General features: G+C 40.9%; 1 protein-coding gene across 1 annotated transcript in view; it reads left to right on the top strand.

Annotated features, from left to right (window-relative positions):
* Nucleotides 1–19,270, top strand: part of LOC126163012 (ubiquitin carboxyl-terminal hydrolase 7) — a 230,674-nt gene that overhangs the window by 91,362 nt on the left and 120,042 nt on the right. Inside the window, exon 10 of the mRNA XM_049919876.1 lies at nucleotides 5,900–6,092. Within this exon, the coding sequence (XP_049775833.1) occupies nucleotides 5,900–6,092 (193 nt within the window). The remainder of the gene's footprint in view (nucleotides 1–5,899; nucleotides 6,093–19,270) is intronic.

The raw sequence follows: 19,270 nt of genomic DNA, 5'->3' as shown, positions 1-19,270 counted from the left end.
GTGAACACTACTCTCTCCCGTACTTTCTCCCAAGAAAACGGGGTACCCCAGGGATCCGTGCTGAGTGTTGTACTGTTTGCCATCGCCATAAATCCAATTATGGATTGTCTCCTTCCTGACGTCTCGGGCTCCCTCTTTGTGGACGATTTTGCGATCTATTACAGCTCTCAACGGACCAGCCTTCTTGAACGACGTCTTCAAGGATGTCTCGATCGCCTCCACTCGTGGAGCATCGAAACCGGCTTCCGTTTTTCTCCCAGTAAGACCGTTTGTGTCAATTTTTGGCGACGTAAGGACTTTCTTCCGCCCTCCTTACATCTAGGTCCTGTCAACCTTCCGTTTTCAGACGTCGCTAAATTCTTGGGTCTTATGTTTGACAGAAAACTGTGCTGGTCCTCCCACGTTTCCTATCTTTCGGCTCGCTGTCTGCGATCGCTTAACACCCTCCGTGTCCTGAATGGTACCTCCTGGGGAGCGGACCGAGTGGTCCTTCTCCGCCTCTATCGCGCCTTAGTGCGCTCAAAATTGGACTATGGAAGCATAGTCTACTCCTCCGCTCGGCCGTCTATTCTTCGGCGTCTCGACTCTATCCACCACCGTGGATTACGTTTAGTGTCTGGAGCTTTTTACACTAGCCCTGTGGAAAGCCTTTATGCTGAGACTGCTGAACCTCCGCTGTCCAATCGGCGAGCAGTCCTCCTGAGTCATTATGCTAGCCATCTGTCTTCCATGCCTGCTAATCCAGCCCATGACCTTTTTCTCGACGCCTCCTTTGATGTAGGGTATGCAGGCCGCTCCTCCTCCCTACTACCCCCGGGAGTCCGCTTCCGTCAACTGCTCCATTCTCTTTCCTTCCGCTTTCCTAAAACCTTCTTGACAACTTGGGGTACAGCACCGCCTTGGCTCCGTCCCCGGATCTGCCTGCTCCGTGACCTTTGTCAATTTCCCAAGGATGGTACCCCTACACTTGTTTATCGTCGGGCATTTGCTGCTCTATGTGCACAAATGACGGACGCCACATTTATTTACACCGACGGCTCGAAAACATCGTTAGGTGTAGGGAGTGCCTATATTGTTGGTGACACCCCAAATCGTTTTCGGCTTCCCGACCAGTGTTCGATTTATACTGCGGAGCTTTACGCTGTTCTCCAGGCTGTCCACTACATCCGCCGCCATCAGCGGATACAGTACGTTATCTGCTCAGATTCTCTCAGCTCTCTCCTCAGTCTCCAAGCTCTTTACCCTGTGCACCCTCTGGTCCACCGGATTCAGGACTGTCTGCGCTTGCTCCACCTGGGGGGCGTCTCGGTGGCATTCCTCTGGCTCCCGGGACACGCTGGTATCTGTGGGAATGAGGCGGCCGATATAGCGGCCAAGGCTGCAGTCTCTCTTCCTCGGCCAGCTATTCAGTCGCTTCCCTTCACCGATCTACGGAGCGGTTTACGTCGCAAAGTTGCTCATTTATGGCATGCGCATTGGTCAACACTTCCCCGTAATAAATTGCAGGAAGTGAAAGCCCTTCCTTGCGCTTGGACCTCTTCCTCCCGAACGCGTCGTCGGGAGGAGGTAATTTTAGCTAGACTCCGGATAGGGCACTATCTTTTTAGCCATCGACATCTTTTAAGCGGCGATCCTCCCCCACTCTGTTCCCACTGCTTTCAGCTGTGGACGGTAAGACACCTTTTAATTGAATGCCCCTATTTTAATCCGTTACGCTCCCGTCTACAGCTATCGCCTGATCTATCGTCGATTTTAGCAGATGACACGCGCTCAGCCGACCGCGTTTTCCAGTTTATTAGTGACAGTGAAATGACGTCAGTCATTTGAAGCTTTTTTTTGGGGACAGCCACCCCCTTTCTGTAGTGGATTTTTAAGCACTCCTTCTATTTTTAGTTTCTCCAATTTTATGACTTTGTTCCCATTGCTGCTGGTTTTCAATTTCGGTTTTTTACTGTCTTAAGTCACGGGCTGGGCGCTAATGACCGTAGAAGTTTTGCGCCTTAAAACCACAAAAAAAAAAAAAAAAATCCTCATGATTAGGGCATTAGTAAATACCTACACCATAGCTCTAGTTGTATTTACTGCAACTTAAGACAGAGAGAGAAATCTACTTGCTGAAGTAACTAGTGATTACTGACATTGGGACACTGTAGGCTTACCATAATTTTAAATAGTGGATTCTTCATATACAAAAAGTGCAAGATTACCATAAACATAAAAACTATGTACTATAATATAATTATGGAATACAATCTTTGCAAAGACAACAGTTAGTCACGGCATCATATTGTAAATTTCTAGATTGTGATTATAATATTTCTGATGACACAATGAGACAGAGGGATGCTATGTAGCTCTTAAATGCGTTTGGGAGGGGCAGGGGGGGGGGCACCGTAAAACTTCAATTTTGAGGAAACTGACATATAAAAGGCTGAAATTTAAGTTGCCTTTGTATGGTAAAGTAGATAATTATTTTGTAATTTGTGTTGCTGAAAGATAAGTGTAAATTTGTTGTTAACATGGCATCAGGTGTAGTGAGTGGGCCTGGCAAGATACCCAGTGAGCGGGATATTTATAAATGGGCATTTGACCAAATAACATGCTTTTAAAGTTTTTACTGCTACCAATTAAAATAATGGATGAAACAAAACTCCAGATATTAAAAGTTAGTAAATCTTTACACTTAAGTCTACATAGGTCATTCATTGCTTTATTACCAAGAATGAAAGGAAAGAAGAGGGAAACATTTTTTTTACTATAATTCCAACTTTCTGTACCAAGGGAGGGTTCCAAACAGCTGTGTAGTGATAAGCCAGTAAAAAAAAAAAAGTTAAATTATTGCTTTGTAATGTAACACACTTTATAATCCATGTCAAATCTCAGAATATTGTTGAGGAATGATTATTGATAGCAAAATTATTACTGAATACATTAAACAGCTGGCATGTTTCGCTTGAATGTATTCATAAATATTAAAATGTTTTCAGTGAAAAAAAAATGCTTGATTGGCAGATGTAATGATAATTGAGACAGAATGTAATTTCCTATTTTGTTCCATTTTTTTCTGTTGTGTACTACCCCAAGAACTGACCTCAGTAAAGATGTAAAAAGTTATGTTTACAGTCAAATTTATTTCCACTAATAACTCTAACTCTCAAGCAGCTTTTTCAGCTTGATTACCCAACCAGTAAAGAAGCAGTGTTGCAAAACACCTGTTCCAGTACAAAATATCAGCTTAATTTATTTTTTTTGTAAGTGCCCCTGTGAGGGCGTTTATGAATTCTGGGCATTTGCCTAGACATTTATCCTGGGCATTTGCCCCAACTTATAAATGCCCAGGAATTTTACATCACTAATAAAGTGTAAAAATTTTTTTGTTTATTTATAGACACAATCACATGTTTATGAAACAGTCATAACCGGTTTTGGCCATACAATGACCATCTTCAGCTGCTAAAAAAATACAAAAGAAAATTTATATTAAAACCTAAAAAATAAGTGTTATATTTAACCATGCTTATTAGCAATCGAACTGAATTTATGCGAAGTACCTATAGTACATACCTAAAGGTGGCATACACTGAACACAGGTTAATGGGTTGCCAAACTAGCAATAAAATATAAAACACTGGTCTTGTATAGATATAAAAATTTGTTAGATTTTGTTCACCGTCTTTGTGCTAGATGCGTGCGTCCTCTATAAGATAGTCATAATTTTTCAAAAGCCTAAAATATAGAAATTTACTATTAATATTTAGGTCAAATGTATTTAAAATTTAAGATTACAGAACTCATTGTTAATTCAGTAAAATAACATTTCAGAACAAGGAGAAAACATAGCTATAGATGAAAATAAAACATTGCTATAGATGAAAATAGTAGTAGCACTTGTAGAGTGTATTTCTGACACCTGATGGCGCTGTATTTCTGGCTATTGCCCGTGTCGTCCCTGTCGTACCAATGGACAATGGCATAAAGAGGCAATAGCCGGAAATACAGCACCATCGTGCGTCAGAAATATACTCTCAAAGTGCTACTATTATTTTCATCTATAGCAATGTTTTCTCCTTGTTCTGAAATGTTATTTTACTGATTTAACAATATGTTCTGTAATCTTAAATTTTATATACATTTGACCTAAATATTAATAGTAAATTTGTATATTTTAGACTTTTGAAAAATTATGACTATCTTATAGAGGACACACGCATCTAGCTCAAAGACGGTGAACAAAATCTAACAAATTTTTATACCTATGTAAGACCGGTGTTTTACATTTTATAGCTAGTTTGACAACACATTAACCTGTGTTTAGTGTATGCCGCCTTTAGGTATGAACGATACGTATTTTGCATAAATTCAGTTAGTTGTTGTGGTCTTCAGTCCAGAGATTGGTTGGATGCAGCTCTCCATGCTACTCTATCCTGTGCAAGCTTCATCATCTCCCAGTACCTACTGCAACCTACATCCTTCTGAATCTGTTTTGTGTATTCATCTCTTGGTCTCCCTCTACGATTTTTACCCTCCACGCTGCCCTCCAATACTAAATTGGTGATCCCTTGATGCCTCAGAATATGCTCTACCAACCTATCCCTTCTTCTAGTAAAGTTATGCCACAAATTTCTCTTCTCTCCAATTCTATTCAATACCTCCTTGTTAGTTATAGATTACTAATAAGCGTGGTTAAATATTGCATATATTTTTTAGGTTTTAATATAAATTTTCTTTTGTATTGTTTTAGCATCTGAAGATGGTCATTGTACGGCCAAAACCGGTTATGACTGTATCATAAACATGTGATTGTGTCTATAAATAAACAAAAACTTTTTGCAAGAGAATCAATCATGCACTCCATAGACAAAATGTTGTTTTTTCCACTAATCAAGTGTGTTGCTGAAACACACCCACTTCAGTTATAGGGTTATGTTCTGTGACGCGAGACAAAGTGGGCAGCTATAGTAGTAAAGCTCCTGTCAGTTACTTGACAGCTTAATTTGCAGAAGTGTTTAGTGCACAGTAACTGATAATAAAAGTTGGTAGTTTTCATCTTCCATAATAAATCGATTTAAGGCTCACAGTAACAAATTCTGAGATAAAGAAAGTAACTAGAAAAGAGGAAAATGAACAACACACCTGAAGGTGATTGCTATTTGACTTGTGGCACACAGACAAATGTAGCACAGATGTGTAACTAGCTTTCAAGCTATTACACTTTTTCTAATGTGCCATCCCTCAGCTTGGAACCTAACTAAATCTCATTGCTGCTATTCATGTCTGTGACACATCAAACACCTGCATATCCATGCTTAGCTTTAATCACTTTTGCTTAACTTTTCTAAAATACCTTTGCTATATTAATAGGAAGATGTTTGGAAAGAAATGTGTGTTAATTAAACAAAAATAATCGAATTTTGAAAATATAATGTAATTGTATAGTTAAAAAATCTACTCGCCAAGTGGCGGCATAAGAGTACACGTATAAAGGTATTGAAGTTTGCAAGTTTTCAGAGCCAGTGGCTCCTTCTCTGGCAGAAGGGTTGAAAGAGAATGAAGAAAGGCGAAGGACAAGGATTAAAGTTGGGGAAGATTGTCCAGAACCCTAGTCATGGAAAATTTACCTCACCCCTCTTCCTTCCTCTTCAACCCTTCTGCTGGGAGGAGGATCCACTGACTCTGTAAGTTTGTTAACATAAACACCTTTATATGTGTATTCTTCTGTTGCCACTTGGTGAGTAGATCTATCAAATTGCACTACATATTTAGTAAAGTACTTGTTAAAATGGTAGTGTTACTGATGACCGTAACAGTCTTAAAAACTTTGTGATAATAGGTAATGTAATTTTTGAGTATATAATGTAGTGTGTTGCAGATTTTAATGTTTTTTGTATCAATATTTCAGTTGATGAATCATTTCGTGACTACATAACAACAGAAGTATTGGATGGTGACAACAAGTATGATGCTGGTGAGCATGGTTTACAGGATGCTGAGAAAGGAGTGATATTCTCAGCATTCCCTCCAGTTCTGCATTTACATCTTATGAGGTTCCAGTATGATCCCATAACTGATTGTTCAGTTAAATTTAATGACAGGTACTAGCTTTTTAATTTCGCTTGAGGGTAGCAATCACAGTAGTTCTAAAAGTAGAAACCACAGTTTTCCAATAGGATTTTACACATCGTATGCAGTATTTGGAAAAAAAATTGTATTTTGTGTCTTCAGTCTTGTACACTATGAATGAAAATCTTTTGATCACAACTATGTTGTAATTGTGGTTGAGCAGGTGGCAAGATTTGGAAAGCTTTTTTAGATTTATATGCGAAGCGATATTTAAGGCAGTGACTAGGGAGTAGTTTAAAAAATGACAGGTCTGGCTGTTGCTTAACACATCGACTGCCACGTACTTAGTGACAGATGTTTCACCGCCAGGCCCGGCAGACAGCATTAGGCGTGAGGGTCTGCTATGGCTGCAGGAGGCCAGACGACTTGACTATCAACATGGTAGAGATCTTGAAATATTTGTCAACTGCTGTATTTTTTATTTTTAATAATAATTGTACATTGTTTTTAAAGTGTTGATAATGTTCTAATTTTCTGTTATTTTTATCCTAATCTTCAATCTGCAAGTTTGAAGTCACAATAATTGGATGTATAACCAAATGTATCAGAGTACTGTAAAATTCCAGGAATAATATAATAGTGATACTAAGGCAAGGACATTATTTCTGGTGATAAAAATTGACATTTAAAATAGCTGTAATTTGGAACTAAATTTGATATTAAATCAGGAAAATATTTGCCTAGATTATTTAGTGGTATGTCAGAAATTGGCTTTGGACATCTTTTTAGTGTGTTGATATAATTTGAGTTTGAATTATCGTATTAAAAATCATTAGTCACATCCTTGTAAATGTGCATTGGTATCCCAGACTTGATTATGCCCAACAAGATAATGGTAACTTACAAACACAATGCAAGCATCAGTATGAACAGTAAGCATGTAGCAATGCATTATTCTTCTACTGAAAAGCATACAGATATCTCATTCTTTAACAATGAACTAAAATTGAAATACTTTACAATCTTTGGCAGATTTTACAATTACTGCAAACTTTATAAATGAGTTTCTCCTGGTTTCTGCCATTTGTGCCTTGAAAATGACAGGGTGTGCACCTGTCAAAATATTGACTCTTATCGAGACATACTCGGCCACATTCCTATATAAATTCTACCAGCTTGGGGTTGGGGTAGAGTACAGAAGAATGGAAAACTAGTAGAGTCTGAATTGGGGAAGGCAGAACATGAATGGACATTTTAGTTTGTAGACAAACACTTTATATTATGTACATGTTACAAAGTAGTGAATGGCCTTTGTGGTCATGATGCAAACTAAATTGCCTGATTACAATGGAAAATAGAATGCTTAATGAACGGGCAACAAAGAGTTTCAGGGCAGCCTTATGGGAAGCAGAGTTAAATGATTTGTACAATGCCACATGTGTCAATTCTGAATTTAATATATTCGTAGGAGGATTGCTGTGACTCTTTAATAGCTGCTTTCTCAAGAAAAGAATGATGCCCAGCCTTAATAAGAAATAAAAATAGCTATTAACAACTAGAGGAAATGGAATATTACATACGAAGTAGAGAAAATTACATGAAATGGAAATTGTTAGGACAAACATAGAAGTAGGATTGATTTCATGTTAAAGGAAATACTGTGCTGTATTAAGGAAATTGTGAAGAAAAGTCTGTGTAACATTCGAAATGAAGAATTCATAGAGTAAAATTGAATGTCTAAGAGCAATAGGTATGAGAAACCAGGAAATCATTTAAAGTGTGAGAGGATTTAATAATTTTTTATAAAAGTCATCATTATCACAAGGTGTATTACCACACAGGCTGAAATATGCTATTGTCAGACTGCTTCACAAGAAAGGTAGTAACACAGGTCTGAATAATGACCAACCAGTCTCACTGCTTATCAGTTCTTACAAGGGTAATGGTAAAGATTATGTAAGTAAAAATATAACAACTTCTCAGAAAATAAGGTACTTAATCAGCCTCAATTTGGAATTCAGGTGGTCCTTCCTACAGAATGCGCAATTATTCAATTCATAAATCAGATTATGTAGAATTTAAATGAAAATTGCCGCCAATTGTTAAATGAATTTGATTGTGTAGTTCTCCTAGATAAACTCAAATAATTTGATATTGATGGTCTTGCTGATAACTGGTATTCCTCCTATCTAACTAAAAGAATGCAGAGAATCATATGGAGAAACTCAGTTAATGTACACAATGAAACAGTGTCTTTAGAATGACTACTAGTCACTAAATTTGTACCACTCTGATAAATTTTGTGTCCACCCATATTTTTTGTTGTATACAAATGATCTGCCATGTTACATCTAAGAAACAGAAATAGTTTCTGCTGGTCATGCAGTTATTGTAATTAGCAACAGGAAAAGTTCATTTCAGTTCATGGTTGATTAACGTGTTGTTTTCTATAGCTTATTTTTCAAATGCCTTATGTTCTTTGTTTTTGTCTTATTTCATTGTTTTTCAGTGTTATATTGAAGAATTACATCTACACTCTGGAAGTCATCTCATGGTGTGTTGCAATGGGTACGTCATGTACGACTTTCACCTTTTCTTGTTCCATTGGCAAATGGTGCACAAGAACAACATGCGAGATGGACTGTCTCTAATCTTGCCGTCATGGTCTTTCCACAAAATATACATAGGAGGAGCAAATTATTGATTGACTCATCCAGAAATATACATTTTTGGAATTTTAATGATCAACCTCATTGTTGACGCATAACATCTGTTTTGTAATGTCTGCCATGAAGCTTTAGTGGGTACTGAACTAACTGGTGACAGGACACACTGGTCCTCTTTGGGTCTTCTCTGTTTCATGTATTAATCTTGTCTGATAAGGGTCCCAGCCTGATTTACAATAGTGTCAGTCAGATGAGTGTTCTGTAAACTACCTCCTTTGTGGGTAGAGTGCACTTCCTGAGGATTCTTCCAACGAGTCTGTCTGGTATCTGCCTTTTGTACAGTTATTTTTATGTGGTTGTTTCACGTTAAACTGCTCAGTATCCATACTCTCATGTATTTAAAATATGTAACTGAGTTCAGTGATTGTTTTGCAGTTGTGTAGTCATACAATAATCCATCTTTCTGCTTATTCATACACAGTTCGTCACATTTCTTGATGTTGGGGATCAACTGCCGACCCCTACACAAAAATCGATCCACAGCAGCAGGTCATTGTGCATTTTCTTACAATGTTCCAGTGGACTTTTCTACATACAGCAGCATTATCTGTGAACAGCCTCATGCAGCATCCAATGTTACTTACTGCAGTCGAGGTTCATTAGAGTATACAGTATGCTGGCTGTGGCTGCTTTGCACACCTACATCAACCAACTGCATAATGTGATTTTTAAAGTGTCTGTGTGGCAATGCTTCAGTGCTGTTGCAGTTACGCACTATGTGATTAAAACTATCCGGACACCCCCAAAAACATAAGTGTTTCATATTAAGTGCATTGTGCTGCCACCTACTACCAGGTATTCCATATCAGCGACATCAGTAGTCATTGGACATCGTGAGAGAGTAGAATGGGGTGCTCCACAGAAGTCAAGGGCTTCAATGAGTTGTCACTTGTCATAAATCTGTACACAAGATTTCCACACTCCTAAACATCCGTAGGTCCACTGTTTCCAATGTGATAGTGAAGTGGAAACGTGAAGGGGCACATACAGCACAAAAGCATACAGGCCGACCTCTTCTGTTGACTGACAGGGACCGCCAACAGTTGAAGAGGGTCGTAATAGGTAATAGGCAGACATCTATCCAGACCATCACACAGGAATTCCAAACTGCATCAGGACCCACTGCAGGTACTATGACAGATAGGCAGGAGGTGAGAAAACTTGGATTTCATGGTCGAGCGGCTGCTCATAAGCCACACATCACGCCGGTTAATGTCAAACAACACCTCGCCTTTTGTAAGGAGTGTAAACATTGGACTGAACAGTGGAAAACCATTGTGTGGAGTGATGAACCATGATGCACAATGTGGTAGTCTTATGGCAGGGTGTGGGTATGGTGAATGCCCGGTGAGCGTCATCTGCCAGTATGTGTAGTGCCAACAGTAAAACTTGGAGGTAGAGGTGTTATGATGTGGTCATGTTTTTCATGGATGGGGCTTGCAGCCCATTTTGTTTTGCGTGTCACTATCACAGCACAGACCTACATTTAAGCACCTTCTTGCTTCCCACTGTTGAAGAGCAATTCGGGGATGGTGATTGCATCTTTCAACACGATCGAGCACTTGTTCATAATGCATGGCCTGTGGCGGAGTGGTTACACAACAGCAACATCCCTGTAATGGACTGGCCTGCGCAGAGGCCTGACCTGAATCGTATAGAACACCTTTGGGATGTTTTGGAGCACCAACTTCGTGCCAAGCTTCATCGACTGACATCGATACCTCTCCTCGGTGCAGTACTCCATGAAGGATGGGCTGCTATTCTCCAAGAAACCTTCCAGCATCTGATTGAACATATGCTTGCAAGAGTGGAAGCTGTCATCGGGGCTAAGGGTGGGCCAACACTGTATTGAATTCCAGCATTGCTGATGGAGGGCAGCACAAACTTGTAAGTCATTTTCAGCCAGTGTCCGGATACTTTTGATCATGTAGTGTATCTGTGACTACTGTTTTGCCTGTAGCCATTCGTGCTGTGCAGTTGAGAGCTGACAACAGTGCTACCAGCTGCCGGGGATCATCCATTAGTCATTTATGTCGATTGTGGGTGGTAATGGTCTTGTAGCACCTTTTTTGTGGTGTAACCAAAGTTAATTTTATGTCTGAAGATTTTTCTGCATAGAAAGTTATACGCTGTCTTCTATTTGCAAGGAATTCTTCAGTCTAATTAACATACTTCGTATAAATGTCATACTTTGTGTAAATGTATTTTGTGTTAACTGACAGTGTGGACAATATCAAACACCATCCAGAAGCGGAGGAACACTGTATTAACCCATGCATTGGTATCTAGTGCCTTCTGGGTTTCATAAACAAATAGTGCAACCTGGGTTTCATACGACCTTTGTAGAATCCAGAGTGATTTCCTACAGAGGATAGTTTTGGTATCCAAAAAGATCATAATATTGTGAAAGGATTAAAGGTTTTCAAAATTCTACAAAAGGCTGATTTCAGTATTATAGGCCTATAGTTCTGTGTGCTTTTTTTGATGGCCATTACTGACTCAGAATTTTTTTCAATCATTTGGAACTTCACTTTCCACATTCATAGGTGGCTGTTTGAAGAGGTGCAATTTCTGTCACTTACTCTTCATAGCATTGTGTATGTATCTTCCAGGCTTGTTGCTTTTCTTCTGTTAAGTGATCTTAGTTGATTTGTACCTCTACGGGTACTTTTACAATATCTTATCATTTTGGCATTTGTGCAATGATTGAAAGTAGGAATCTCAGTGTGATATTCCTCGATGAAACAATGTTGGAAAAAGGAATATAATATTTCAGTCATCTATAATCCTTTGTTTTGAAGCCATTATGGTCTTTGAGTGTCTGGACACATGGCTTTGATCTGATTGCTGATTTATTATGAGACCAAAACTTCTTGGAATTTTCTGCCAGATTATTGCTAGAATTTTACTTGTAACACCATTGAATGCTTCACGCATGTTAAAAATGACATGTTGTAACATGTGATGCTGCTGTATAATATATTTTTAATTGTGTGGCCAATTTTGGTCATAGGCAATTTTCCAGTACGTGTTGTTCAGCATTATGGATAAGGATAATTTTCATGGAAAGTGATGTTTGAAAAGTGTAGTAAAATACAAGCAAAACTTACAAATTTTTGTTAATAGCGGGTGTTACATAGATAATTAAACAAATTTTGAAACATTATGTATAAATATAATGGTTTTGAAATTTGTTCTAGGAGATCCATATATATAGACACACACACACACACACACACACACACACACACACACACACACACATATATATATATATATATATATATATATATATATATATATATATATATAACACAAACGTACACACAAAATTCGAGCTTTCGCAACCCCTGGTTGCTTCGTCAGGAAAGAGGGAAAGATGAAAGGATGTGGGTTTTAAGGGAGAGGGTAAGGAGTCATTCCAATCCCGGGAGCGGAAAGACTTACCTTAGGGGGAAAAAAGGACAGGTATACACTCATGCGCGCACACACACACACACACACACATATCCATCCGCACATACACAGACACAAGCAGACATTTGTAAAGGCAAAGAGTTTGGGCAGAGATGTCAGTCGAGGCGGAAGTACAGAGGCAAATATGTTGTTGAAAGACAGGTGAGGTATGAGCGGCGGCAAATTGAAATTAGAAATTAGCGGAGATTGAGGCCTGGTGGATAACGAGAAGAGAGGATATGCTGAAGGGCAAGTTCCCATCGCCGGAGTTCTGACAGGTTGGTGTTAGTGGGAAGTATCCAGATAACCCGGACGGTGTAACACTGTGCCAAGATGTGCTGGCCGTGCACCAAGGCATGTTCAGCCACAGGGTGATCCTCATTACCAACAAACACTGTCTGCCTGTGTCCATTCATGCGAATGGACAGTTTGTTGCTGGTCATTCCCACATAGAAAGCTTCACAGTGTAGGCAGGTCAGTTGGTAAATCACGTGGGTGCTTTCACACGTGGCTCTGCCTTTGATCGTGTACACCTTCCGGGTTACAGGACTGGAGTAGGTGGTGGTGGGAGGGTGCATGGGACAGGTTTTACACCAGGGGTGGTTACAAGGGTAGGAGCCAGAGGGTAGGGAAGGTGGTTTGGGGATTTCATAGGGATGAACTAAGAGGTTACGAAGGTTAGGTGGACGGCAGAAAGACACACTTGGTGGAGTGGGGAGGATTTCATGAAGGATGGATCTCATTTCAGGACAGGATTTGAGGAAGTCGTATCCCTGCTGGTGAGCCACATTCAAGAGTCTGATCCAGTCTCGGAAAGTATCCTGTCACAAGTGGGGCACTTTTGGGGTTCTTCTGTGGGAGGTTCTGGGTTTGAGGAGATGAGGAAGTGGCTCTGGTTATTTGCTTCTGTACCAGGTCGGGAGGGTAGTTGCGGGATGCGAAAGCTGTTTTCAGGTTGTTGTTGTAATGGTTCAGGGATTCCGGACTGGAGCAGATTTGTTTGCCATGAAGACCTAGGCTGTAGGGAAGGGACCGTTTGATGTGGAATGGGTGGCAGCTGTCATAATGGAGGTACTGTTGCTTGTTGGTGGGTTTGATGTGGACGGACGTGTGAAGCTGGCCATTGGACAGGTGGAGGTCAACGTCAAGGAAAGTGGCATGGGATTTAGAGTAGGACCAGGTGAATCTGATGGAACCAAAGGAGTTCAGGTTGGAGAGGAAATTCTGGAGTAGTTCTTCACTGTGAGTCCAGATCATGAAAATGTCATCAATAAATCTGTACCAAACTTTGGGTTTGCAGGCCTGGGTAACCAAGAAGGCTTCCTCTAAGCGACCCATGAATAGGTTGGTGTACGAGGGGGCCATCCTGGTACCCATGGCTGTTCCCTTTAATTGTTGGTAGGTCTGGCCTTCAAAAGTGAAGAAGTTGTGGGTCAGGATGAAGCTGGCTAAGGTAATGAGGAAAGAGGTTTTAGGTAGGGTGGCAGGTGATCGGCGTGAAAGGAAGTGCTCCATCACAGCGAGGCCCTGGATGTGCGGTATACTTGTGTATAAGGAGGTGACATCCGGGGGTGTCCGGGGGTAACAGACTGGGTAAGGATTCCAGGCGTTCGAGGAAGTGGTTGGTGTCTTTGATGAAGGATGGGAGACTGCATGTAATAGGTTGAAGGTGTTCATCTACGTAGGCAGAGACACGTTCTGTGGGGGCTTGGTAACCAGCTACAATGGGGCGGCCGGGATGATTGGGTTTGTGAATTTTAGGAAGAAGGTAGAAGGTAGGGGTGCGGGGTGTCTGTAGGGTCAGGAGGTTGATGGAGTCAGGTGAAAGGTTTTGTAGGGGGCCTAAGGTTCTGAGGATTCCTTGAAGCTCCACCTGACGATCAAGTACCACTGTCGTGGAACCCTTGTCCGCCGGAAGAATGACGATGGAACGGTCAGCCTTCAGATCACGGATAGCTTGGGCTTCAGCAGTGGTGATGTTGGGAGTAGGATTAAGGTTTTTTATGAAGGATTGAGAGGCAAGGCTGGAAGTCATAAATTCCTGGAAGGTTTGGAGGGGGTGATTTTGAGGGAGAGGAGGTGGGTCCCGCTGTGACGGAGGACGGAACTGTTCCAGGCAGGGTTCAATTTGGATAGTGTCTTGGGGAGTTGGATCATTAGGAGTAGGATTAGGATCATTTTTCTTCGTCGCAATGTGATATTTCCAGCAGAGAGTACGAGTGTAGGACAGTAAATCGTTGACGAGGGCTGTTCGGTTGAATCTGGGAGTGGGGCTGAAGGTGAGGCCTTTGGATAGGACAGAGGTTTTGGATTGGGAGAGAGGTTTGGAGGAAAGGTTAACTACTGAATTAGGGTGTTGTGGTTCCAGATTGTGTTGATTGGAATTTTGAGGTTTTGGAGGGAGTGGAGCTGGAAGTGGGAGATTGAGTAGATGGGAGAGACTGGGTTTGTGTGCAACGAGAGGAGGTTGAGGTTTGCTGGAAAGGTTGTGAAGGGTGAGTGAGTTGCCTTTCCGGAGGTGGGAAACCAGGAGATTGGATAGTTTTTTGAGGTGAAGGGTGGCATGCTGTTCTAATTGGCGGTTGGCCTGTAGGAGGATGCTCTGAATAGCCGGTGTGGATGTGGGAGAGGAAAGATTGAGGACTTTTATTAAGGATAGGAGTTGACGGGTGTGTTCATTGGCTGAGTTGATGTGTAGGTGAAGGATTAGGTGGGTGAGGGCAATGGATTGTTCAGTTTGGAACTGGTATAGGGACTGATGGAAAGAACGGTTGAAGCCAGAGATGGGAACTTCAAGTGTGAGGCCTTTGGGGGTAATGCCAAATGTCAGACAAGCCTGAGAAAATAAAATATGGGAGTGTAATCTGGCTAGGGCGAAGGCATGTTTGCGGAGGGAATGTAAATAAAACTTAATGGGGTCGTTGTGGAGGTGGTGTGAGGGTGACATGGTATTAGAAGGTGGAAAGTGTAACATGAGGCTGAAATGAAAATGAAAATAAAAATATATGGGGAGAGATAAAGGTGAGCTAGAAAGCAACTGGAGATCTGGTGTGAAAAAAGGCGAAAAAGTGTTGGTTAGAGCTGGGCTATGTTGATCCTGTGGTGAACTTGTGTATGTAGACAACGATGTGCATAAAGGTTAGGTGGTTGTGTTGCTGCCAAAACACGTTAAAGGATGGAGAAATTCGGGAAAATTTCGAAAAAACTACGTATTAAAAGGAGTGGTTTTGTGGTGGCAGATTATGAAAATGAGGCTAACAATTGTCTGACGAAGAAATAATGACGGTAAAACCTTTGGGAAGTGGCTAAAAATGATCAGTGATGTGAGAAAAACGGAAATGGAAATAAAGCAAAAGTTATTAGAACTAGCCGAAATTGTTGTTTAATAGGTGAAAGGAACTGTTTGTGAACTAGGAACGGTGGATTTTATAGCAGCGGTAGTGTTGAAAGGGGGCAAAAAAAAAAAAAATTGGTTATGGTTTGGAAGTGGGTTACGTATTATTACGCATTACGTATTATTGAGTATATATCGTCGGGATAAAATTGTATAGTAGATTACGGTAAAAAGGAGAAGGTGAATACAAAGTGAAACTACTGGCAAAAACAGAAGGAGAAAATAAGATGACAGAAAAGATTTCGAAATGCAACCCTGACAATAACAAACGTAATTGTTGGGTTCAAATTAATGATATGAATATAATAGAGGGAAACATTCCACATGCGAAAAATATATCTAAAAACAAAGATGATGAGACTTACCAAACAAAAGCACTGGCAGGTCGATAGACAAACAAACAAACACAAACATACACACAAAATTCAAGCTTTTGCAACAAACCGTTGCTTCATCAGGAAAGAGGGAAGGAGAGGGAAAGACGAAAGGATATGGGTTTTAAGGGAGAGGGTAAGGAGTCATTCCAATCCCGGGAGCGGAAAGACATACCTTAGGGGGAAAAAAGGACAGGTATACACTCGCGCGCACACACTCACATATCCATCCGCACATACACACACCCCCGGAAACCATCCTTGTAACCATTGATGCCACTTCCTTATACACAAATATTCCGCATGTCCAGGGTCTCGCTGTGATGGAGCACTTCCTTTAACGACGATCACCTGCCACCCTACTGAAAACCTCTTTCCTCATTACCTTAGCCAGCTTCATCCTGACCCACAACTTCTTCACTTTTGAAGGCCAGACCTACCAACAATTAAAGGGAACAGCCATGGGTACCAGGATGGCCCCCTCGTACACCAACCTATTCATGGGTCGCTTAGAGGAAGCCTTCTTGCTTACCCAGGCCTGCAAACCCAAAGTTTGGTACAGATTTATTGATGACATCTTCATGATCTGGACTCACATTGAAGAAGAACTCCAGAATTTCCTCTGCAACCTCAACTCCTTTGGTTCCATCAGATTCACCTGGTCCTACTCTAAATCCCATGCCACTTTCCTTGACGTTGACCTCCACCTGTCCAATGGCCAGCTTCACACGTCCGTCCACATGAAACCCACCAACAAGCAACAGTACCTCCATTATGACAGCTGCCACCCATTCCACATCAAACAGTCCCTTCCCTACAGCCTAGGTCTTTGTGGCAAACGAATCTGCTCCAGTCCGGAATCCCTGAACCATTACACCAACAACCTGACAACAGCTTTCGCATCCCGCAACTACCCTCCCGACCTGGTACAGAAGCAAATAACCAGAGCCACTTCCTCATCCCTTCAAACCCAGAACCTCCCACAGAAGAACCACAAAAGTGCCCCACTTGTGACAGGATACTTTCCGGGACTGGATCAGACTCTGAATGTGGCTCTCCAGCAGGGATACGACTTCCTCAAATCCTGCCCTGAAATGAGATCCATCCTTCATGAAATCCTCCCTACTCCACCAAGAGTGTCTTTCCGCCATCCACCTAACCTTCGTAACCTCTTAGTTCATCCCTATGAAATTCCCAAACCCCCTTCCCTACCCTCTGGCACCTACCCTTGTAACCACCCCTGGTGTAAAACCTATCCCATGCACCCTCCCACCACCACCTACTCCAGTCCTGTAACCCGGAAGGTGTACACGATCAAAGGCAGAGCCACGTGTGAAAGAACCCACGTGATTTACCAACTGACCCGCCTACACTGTGAAGCTTTCTATGTGGGAATAACCAGCAACAAACTGTCCATTCGCATGAATGGACACAGGCAGACAGTGTTTGTTGGTAATGAGGATCACCCTGTGGCTAAACATGCCTTGGTGCACAGCCAGCACATCTTGGTACACTGTTACGCCATCCGGGTTATCTGGATACTTCCCACTAACACCAACCTGTCAGAACTCCGGAGATGGGAACTTGCCCTTCAGTATATCTTCTCTTCTCGTTACCCGCCAGGCCTCAATCTCCGCCAATTTCAAGTTGCCGCCGCTCATACCTCACCTGTCATTCAAGAACAACTTTGCCTCTGTACTTCCGCCTCGACTGACATCTCTGCCCAAACTCTTTGCCTCTGTATATGTCTGCTTGTGTCTGTATATGTGTGGATGGATATGTGTGTGCGCGAGCGCGAGTGTGTATACCCGTCCTTTTTTCCCCCTAAGGTAAGTCTTTCCGCTCCCGGGATTGGAATGACTCCTTACCCCTCTCCCTTAAAACCCACATCCTTTCGTCTATCCCTCTCCTTACGTCTTTCTTGATGAATTAATGGTTTGTTGCGAAAGCTTGAATTTTGTGTGTATGTTTGTGTTTGTGTGTATGTTTGTGTTTTTGTGTGTCTATCGACCTGCCATTGCTTTTGTTTGATAAGTCTCATCATCTTTGTTTTTAGATATATTTTTCCCACGTGGAATGTTTCCCTCTATTATATTAATATGTGATTTGTAAGATTTAAAAAATTTTTCAGTTCATAACAGCTTTGGTAAGTAACCATTATGTATGAGATGAATGTTTGACATTGACTGTTTAGATAATCAGGAATCTGTTTCTTCTTGCACTTAATAAGCAGCTTTTTTTACACTCCTATTGACACCTGTAGGAGCCAAGAAGTTCAAACCTATTTGTAACCAGGAGGTCTAATATGTTACCTTCACAAGTTGGTTCTTTGATTAATTGTTCAAGGTGATTTTTGAATATGTGCTTAGAACAATTTCACACAATTCACTAGCTCTGCTATCCACTATAATCAGACGAAAAGTGGTACGTTGAAATTACATAACATTTGTTGGAAACAGACGCTCATTTATTTCAATTATTAAAAATTGTTTTAAACTTATTAACTCTAATAAATTAATGAAAGAATAACTCCACTTTTGGAATATTTTCAAAAGAAATCATTCTTTAACTTCAAAGTTCATTTCTGAGACATTACGCACTGAACTGTGGACACTTCATTATAGTGTGAAAACAGCTGTTCGAAGTTTATATTTGAGTGTTGAAAACAAACTGCCATCAACTCAGTGTCAACATTTCTTGTTGGCATTGAAAGTTATTTTCCGGCTATATTTGGAACTGATTTGTCTCTTCAGAATATCTGCCCTGCTGAGACTAGCCATTCCATGTAAATTTTAGGCTCTACCATAGTATCAGAGTGTGTTGTCATCATCATCATCTTAGGGGCATAACACAGTCTTGCATTGATCTTTAACCATCAGTGTTATTTGCGTAGCTTAAAGGTACAACCTAGTGGTGTTCGGTTTTACCTTCTCATCTGCTTGAAGTAACTGTCTCTTCATGTTTTCAAAGACTTGCTGGTTTCATCACCAAAATATTCCTTTTCTCATAATACTGAAGCCATCTTCAAACTCTTAACTTGTAATAGAGGTAAAAAAGAAAGTATCAGCTGGTGTCAAATTTCCTGATGCTATTGCACAAGAAGTTGTAACAAAAGTCACACATTTTGAAGAGATATTTAATTCAGTGTAGCAGAAAACAACCTGTTTTTGTAGTAAGCGAAACCCACCAAATATGCGACTTCAGCTTCACAAACAAACAAACAAACAAACAAACAAATCAACAAGGCACTAGCTCAGTTT

Source organism: Schistocerca cancellata, chromosome 2 (assembly GCF_023864275.1).
Source record: "Schistocerca cancellata isolate TAMUIC-IGC-003103 chromosome 2, iqSchCanc2.1, whole genome shotgun sequence".
Classification (NCBI taxonomy): Eukaryota; Metazoa; Arthropoda; class Insecta; order Orthoptera; family Acrididae; genus Schistocerca; species Schistocerca cancellata.
Note: the sequence above shows the minus strand (reverse complement) of the source record. Positions and strands in the feature narration are given on the sequence as shown.